The 7651-nt window shown below is 39.4% G+C and overlaps 1 protein-coding gene across 1 annotated transcript; it reads right to left on the bottom strand.

Moving 5' to 3' along the window:
- Positions 1-512: 512 nt before the first annotated feature.
- Positions 513-1085, bottom strand: LOC145985613 (protein CFDP2-like). The gene has a single exon (XM_083119683.1). It carries the CDS (start codon positions 1083-1085, stop codon positions 513-515), a length of 573 nt encoding a protein of 190 aa, XP_082975809.1.
- Between the last annotated feature and the right edge of the window lie 6566 nt (positions 1086-7651).

Genomic DNA, 7651 nt, shown 5'->3' with positions numbered 1-7651 from the left:
TCTATACAACTTTACAAAATTGCCTTGTATTCTTTTCTCTAGCTTTCTCTTCAAACATATTTCCAAATTTTTCCCAGGATGTTATTTTAGCTTCTTTCACTATTTCCTTGACTTCATTTCTTTTTTCAATGCATTTCCTTCTATCTTCTTCTGTCTGAGACATAATATTTTTTTCATGCTTTCTTTTTGTTTTTTACTTTTCGTTTCACTTCTTCATTCAACCAAGATGTTTTCTTTTTTCTTGTATCTACTATTCTTTCCGCATACTTCTTCTGCAGCTTTTATGAGTGCCTTTTTAATTCTCTTCCATATTTCTTCTATCTCTAGTTGTTCTACATCTTCTGTCAGTCTGGCTGTTATCTGTTCTTTATACTCTTCCTTCTTTTTTTTCTGTAACTCATTTATCTTAATTGTTTGGTATTTTTTTCATTCTGGGCTTTGGTGGTCTCGTGAAGCGTGTGTCCACTAATAGTCCTCTATGGTCTGTACCCAGTTCAGCACCTCTTATAACTTTAACATCCATTATATATTATGTAGTCTATTATGCTTTTAGCATTTCTTCCTTCAGCCTGGAAGGTTATTTTATGTGCCTCCTTATGTGGGAAGTAGGCGTTTCCAAGAAGCAACTGATTTTCTACACAAAACTCCAGTAATCTCTTGTCATTCTCACTCAATGTCTTTTCTTCCCCGTAGCATCCCATACTATCATGGGCTACCTTCTTATCTTTACCCGTTCTTGCATTTAAGTCTCCCACTATCATTACATACCGTCCCTCCATTACTTCTTTATCTACTGTCCTCTGGAGTTGTACATAAAATTCTTCCTTATCAAGCACAGAGGCATCTTCTGTTGGTGCATATACTTGGATATATGATATTTTATATTCTATATCAAATTTAACTACAATTATTCTTGAGTTAACTGGTTCCCAGCCACTGACCTTTGTTTCATATTCCTGACTTGTTACAATTCCTACCCCTTCTTTTGCTCTTCTTCCCTGTCCAACACCTGAATATCTCAAGGTATATCCCTCCTCAAGCCTTTGCATGCCATTTCCTTTCTTTCTTACTTCACTAATTCCCATTACGTCTATCTGACGTATCTTCATTTCCTGTACTAATTCAACTTCTTATCCTAATATAGTTTTAATGTTCCACGTTCCCATCCTCGTTTTCCTTTTCCAGTCCGGTCGTTGTTGTGTTGATCTGTCCAAAAATTCGAGATCGAAAATGCATGTGATCCAACCTACACACCCTCACTATGGTGCAATGAATAGTGGTGCTTCTATCTTTTCTAGAGTAGTGTTTATCACTAAATTAAAAAATTAAGGACACGAACTGACTATGTTTTTACTTGCGGGAAGGTTTGACCGAGCGACGTATGCAGCTTGTCGTTTCGGACGCCCGTCGTTTGACGGTTCGGTCTGAAAGCTCTTTCAGACTTCTCGAAGCAAATGGGGTGATATGTAGGGAAATGATTTCAAGGTGCAAATTTATGGTTGGGAAAGAGAAGGAAAGGTTCTGAAAATGTTTTCAATAAGGTGCAATAAAGGTGCTGATAAAATGCCTTTATTCAATGCTCTCTTTTTCTGCATCTTCTGTATATGATGAGCGCGGAACGCATAGAGAACTGTGAATCTGTCGAATTGATTGTGTTGAAGTTCGTGTTTTCTCTCGCGAGTTTTGCTACATTTTCTTGGTGCTGCAATGATTATATTATACAATTTTATAACTCTTGTTCTGCTCTACAAAATGAGGGTGTATGAGTTTAAGTATCTGCTCAAGAAGAGTGAAAATAATTTATTTTTGTGTCCAATTATTTAACAAAACATGAAAGTAAAGGAAGGAAATAGGTGCTGAAGCATCAAACAGGGGTTAAAATGGAATAAATGTGCTAATCTCACGAAAATGTGCAATAGAGTGTAACAAAGTGTGTTCATTTTACTTGATTTCATATCCTAAAATACATATCTCAAACGATCGGTATGAAAACAGCTATGTTTTAGGAAAGGTGCTCCACCTTAAAATCAGTTCCCTAGTTATAGGCTAAGTTAATTTTAGAGACAAATGGGGCACTTGACATTCCGTAAATCAAAATGGGCGATTTCTGTTTACTCATATCTTAATTAATGACTTAACGTTAGTATTAGTTTTCGACGTTTCGCGGAGTGGTCGTTTAATTTTTTAGATATAAAAGGTGAGAGAAGTTGACATTTTACAGGTGAAATATATACTAGCTGGTGTCGCGAAAGTTCCGCTCAGCGAAAGTTCCGCTCAGCGAAATATCCGCTCAGTGAAATATCCGCTCACACTTCCAAGAACCATTAATGACCCTCAAATATTCATGTATTATATTTATTTAATATTTGGTTCCCATCACACTTTTTCCAGGCTGAGGACTGGCTAAATAATTGAAATATCTTTCAACTATTTAGGCGTTTTTGAGTTCTGTTTATAAAAACTTCGTCATTATTTTCTTGCTAGAAAGCTTTGTCACATCATCGGTTTATCGAGTTTGCTGCAGCTTTTGTAAGAATGATATCGCTCTGAGACACGACCTAATGTTGCCTGTTTCTTCGTACCTCTTTACTGTGTTCTCGATTCTTGCATACAGCTTTTGGTATGCAGTTTTCCTTCTCTTTTCCTCAAAATTCAACTGTCTGGGATCTCATGTACACGAAGCCTGAATTTTCCGCTACTTTCTTCAAGCAAAGAACCACGTCTCTGATCCTGGGTTTTGGACGTCCAAGTAAGTTGTTTAGGCGCGAGGCTTGCCCTTAGTAGTTGCAAGAATCTCCCCGTGGAGGAGTGGTTACCGCATCGCGCTACGACGCCAGGGGTCCTGGGTTCGAATCCCGGCCTAGGCATGGATGTTTGTGAGTGTCCATACATCAATTTCATCACTCATCTCCATCTTCGCAAATTAGCCAAAAGTGGCACAAAAAGCAAAGTAAAATGAAACAAATCAATGAACAATGAATCTCCATAGGGGTGACTTTCCCCTAACCTCCCAAATGTCAACCCCTCTTCTACGTAGTACACCCAGCACTGTATTTTGCAGACTAACTAGGGTATGGAATCACAGCCAGTATAATCAATCCTCTTTGGAGCTTGCGTTGTGTTCTGTCCATGTGTGGTTGTCCCTTCATCCATTACATCTTAAAACGATATATCGTCATATTTGCGATTAGCCCAAAAGTGAAAGAAAAGGGAAGTTAAAGAAAGCAAACAATAAACATTTTATAAACTACTTACTTTAACGTTCATAATCCCCACGGAGACAGCGGGCACAAGCTTATGACCATTATTCACGCAACTATTGGTCCGTTTCCTTATTATGAGACATCAGCGCCTCCTAACAACAGAACTGGAAACCCTCGGTCGCCCATATTTCCATGGAAAACCAGGAGAAATTTCGGAGCCTCCATAAAGAAGGAACTTCCCGCTCATTGCAACGTTTTCTCCAGTTCCAGAAACTTCTTTTTCCCGCCTCCGTTACTCCCCCTTCCACTTGTCTCCTTTCCTCCCCTCTTCTCCCCCTAGGCGTTGGCACTCTCTCCTCTGCGGAAGCCTTTCTTGCACTCATTAAGTGGTAATTTTCACACTCTGTAAGCAAGATATGGGGCGAAGACTGTTTAATCTACTAGCACCATCTGCTTCGAAGCTCTCCGTACAGCCTCATGTCTTGGCGGAACCGGGGGAAATGCCTCCATTCGGAAATGGGGTACAAGGATTTTGAGGCCGGGTTTCCGTAAATCTTTACCCAATTATGCTATCAACGTATCTTCCTTCATCTCACAGTGTGCAGCATCCAATGACTCTAGTCAATACATTGGTCCGTTTTTTAGTTGTTTTTTTAAATGAACATGGGCTGACGAAAAGTTAAACGAATCAACCACTTCAGGATAATCTTGCTTTGGAGTGATTGCCTGGACTGATTAGATGAGGACCATAACTGTTAATGATGTAGGCTCGATTCTGATGACGGAATTAATTTTAGTACCTGCTTGCAGTATGCTTGTCATGTTATGTGACTTAATTAGCAGCTTGTGGATCGCAATTACTCAGTCTGGTGAGTAGGTGGGCTTTCATACGACCCAGGTTCATTTCTACAAGCTTTACAAAGGCTACAGGAAAATAAAGAGTTTCTTTCCAAATATTATTTTCGCAGAGAATGTGTAATTGAAATTGGAATTGTAGCTTAAAGTCTACTGCTTGATTGATTGATTTGGTTTATTTAATTCGCATTTCTGCCACTTTTGGCAAATTTCGAATATGAGGATAAATTATGATATAATGGAATTGATGAAGAGACACACAAAGAACACCCATGCCAGGCCAGGAATCTAACCCGGAACCTCTAGCGTCGTAACGCTTTTTGCTAACCACTCCGCCACGGAGCCCGTTTAAAGTCTACTGCGTTCCACCGGGAATCAAACACAGTAACCCTTGATTATAACTTACTTCAGGTACTAATGTTATCTTTCTCTTCATTATCTTTTATCTTCTCTAATAATCTGAAAACTAAAAACAATCAAAACAGTTATTATGCTTGTTGTGGATATATTTTAAGAATTTTTGACAATAAAAGTTTCGAAATATTTGATATCAAGAGAATAATAAGACACGTAAGTGGATAAGGTTATACAACACTTAACTACGTATGTTTTACATATTCATCCCTAGATATTATTATAATGATTAAATCAAGAATACCTCGGTGGAGAGGCAACAAACAGAACATTTTAGAAGATCTTTGTTGGGTAACCGAATGGTAAGAGACCTGTTGGAAGGCCAAGACGAAGGTTGATGGACCTGGTGAGAATTGGTAAGAAAAATTTAATATCTCACCCATGATAGGAGAACATGAAAAACTGTGTTACTGGAACAATTAACCTTCGGGTTTAGTAATGCCAAAGAGCCAGTTAGATATGTAAGCTGGCAAAATTTGTGGGGAAAACCGAAGGACACTTCTACGGCAGTGTCAGCGAGTTAAGAAAAACATGCTTCTACCAATTTATTGCTTGCAAGAAACACCAACTGTTTGCAACACTGAGCGAACGTGGAGGAAATGCTAGCAGCTTTCGGGGGGAGAGATGAGACGTCGGAGAGAACCAGAGTTGCCGACTGAATGGAGGAAGGGGTGTTCAAATTGACACTGATTTCTCGAGGGACCAGGAAACACGAGCCAATTAACGAATTACCACTGAATAACCATGCTGTTGTGAAGGAAATGCGACGATACAAGCGAGAGGAGTGCGATATGAAAGGGGGGTAGAGCTGCAACAGCATCTCGAGCAAACACTGTAACTTGCGGAACCAGACTCCCAAAGTCCTTTTGCGGGATCCAGCACGCCGGGAATAATTACTCACTGGCTTCATTTGGAGGAGACGGGCTTTGGGAGGCCGGCTGACTTCTTAAACGCCGGGATTCTGGGCTTTCAAATCACGGATGCAGTTAAACGTTCCGAAAGCGCGAAAACAGTGCGAAAACGATATTCTTTCGGCCGTCTGTAATCCGATATGTTTATCATTGTGCAAGGGGGTGTGGCGGATACGTTTCTGAAAAAGGTATATCAGGACAAAAATCTGGCTCGGAGAGTGATAAAGGAAGATATCTTGCTACAACGAAAGTGATGCAAAATCTACACCGTAATCAAAAATCGTAACTTTCAAGGTGAAAGCACAATAAAATTTACTGATGGTTCACAGTTAACTTCAGTCTTCAGTAATTTTACCAGAAATAAGAGAAACTTAAAAATACGAAATCGAAGTCTAAATTACAAATACCGTACTCGATAAGTTTTTTTTTATATAAAGTCCACTTCATGCACAGAAGGCTAATCGGCACTGGACATACAGCATAAAGTTCGATCCGATCCACTGTGTGCCTCTAACGGGTACTGAACAAAGAACTAACTCCTTGATTACATGACGTTACCATTACGCCATCGGGGAGGCCCGTAGTTGATCACAAATAATTTAAAATTTATTGTAGAACTGTTGTAAACCGTTTGTTTTTATTGTGAAGGGTGCAGATTGATACTAAAATGTAAAAGTAATTTACGTGAAAGTAACAGTGGGTTTACGCTGCTTCCACCTGACACTACCGCATGCAAATAAATGAAAGGGGGCGAAAGCTGAGGTATGGATTGTCCTATGCTTGTTACGTTGTTTTGTTTTTATTTCTGCAGTAAGTGTTTTGTTTTACTGTGGAACAACTGAGCGCCTAGGGAGTAAAACTTCATAACCAAAACACTCCGTTCAAAATTGAGTTTACATTGGATTCAGTTGCTGCACAGTCTCGAATAGTGAATGAAGTTCCAGTAGCACGACGGTCAGAAAAGAACGGGAACATGTGGGTAGTCCATAAGCCACAATGTAACGGAAGAACTGCGTTTATCTCTGATTCTTACTTTTGTGGGTTATCAAATTTTACTCCCGAGCCGCTCAACTGAAATTTGACGGTCGCATCACTGGTATCTCACCTATCGATGATTTCACGGTAAATTACGGTAAATTCTTTACAGTGCAAAAGGAGTATATTAATTATGGGTGAAATTGGTCATTTTCCGGAATTTTCTCGCTTTCTTTAAAGTGCATATTGCTTCTTCGTGTTTGCATATTTGTGTTTCTTAATCAATTATAAACGTTACAATCTATCTTTTATTTCAGCTCAAGTTCAAAAGAGAGATAATGAAAATAATAATAACAACAACAAAAATAAACACTGATTTCATTTACAAGATCAAGAGTATAAAACTTTTTATGGCAGTGTCATGCTTAAGGACATTATGTATATTTCGCCCATTCCTGTGCGTACCAAAGTGCATATGCTTTCCTATCTGTTGGTCTCAATGCAACGGTTCAAGAGTTCGAACGCAGAGTTATGCAAAATAATTTGGCGATCAGCAGAGATCAAAAGAGCGAAATTAAAGACATCGATACGCTCTTCTGACACTTTCAAATAACAAGATCCCAACGACGTTGTAGCTGACCACGAAACAAATTTACAAAACTATTATTAACGCCTCGCGTGCTGCAGAAAGCTCCATTAATCAAGATATCCAACCGAGTGAGGTAGTCAATATTTCTGTTTACAAAATCCTGAAAGCACCATTCAGTCATTTTTCATATGTTCAGAATTGCGTGCCATTATCTTCTTTTGTTATTTTTCACACCCTTCATCTCCGTTGACTGTGCGAGAGGCTAACATTTCGAACTCACTGAATTATTGCATGCAATTTCCTCTCGGTATCAATAACGATTATGCAAGAGTGGGAAGAGAGGTTTCATATACTTGAAGATGCTGTCGTTTTCTGAGGCTGGAGCTTCAGAAAGGAAATAGAAGCTTTCAGAGTTCTACGTCGGTTATTCACGAAGGTGTGGTGACAGACAAGAATAAGGATAAATGATAATAAAGGATAGGACACTTGAGATTGGGATTCTAAAAAATATGTTGCAAATTTCCATTCACGCACATAGCGGGATGTGAAGGGAGTGATGTGATCAGCACCACGCTCCGGTCGTCTTCAGCCACCAGGATTTGACCCAGGTGCGCATTTATTAGAGGTTGAGTGAATCCAAGAGTCACTTTATGCAGAGGCAAGGTCTGATCTTTGATCACCCACCCGGGGAATGCACTACCATC

This window comes from Lepisma saccharinum, chromosome 3 (assembly GCF_977018435.1).
Source record: "Lepisma saccharinum chromosome 3, izLepSacc3.1, whole genome shotgun sequence".
Taxonomy (NCBI): domain Eukaryota; kingdom Metazoa; phylum Arthropoda; class Insecta; order Zygentoma; family Lepismatidae; genus Lepisma; species Lepisma saccharinum.
The sequence above is the reverse complement of the archived record's forward strand: the minus strand, read 5'-3'. Positions and strand labels throughout refer to the sequence as shown.

What these genes read in the sequence shown, in the direction of transcription:
- LOC145985613 (XM_083119683.1), bottom strand. Translation starts at nt 1,085, where the DNA reads ATGGGAATTAGTGAAGTAAGAAAGAAAGGAAATGGCATGCAAAGGCTT.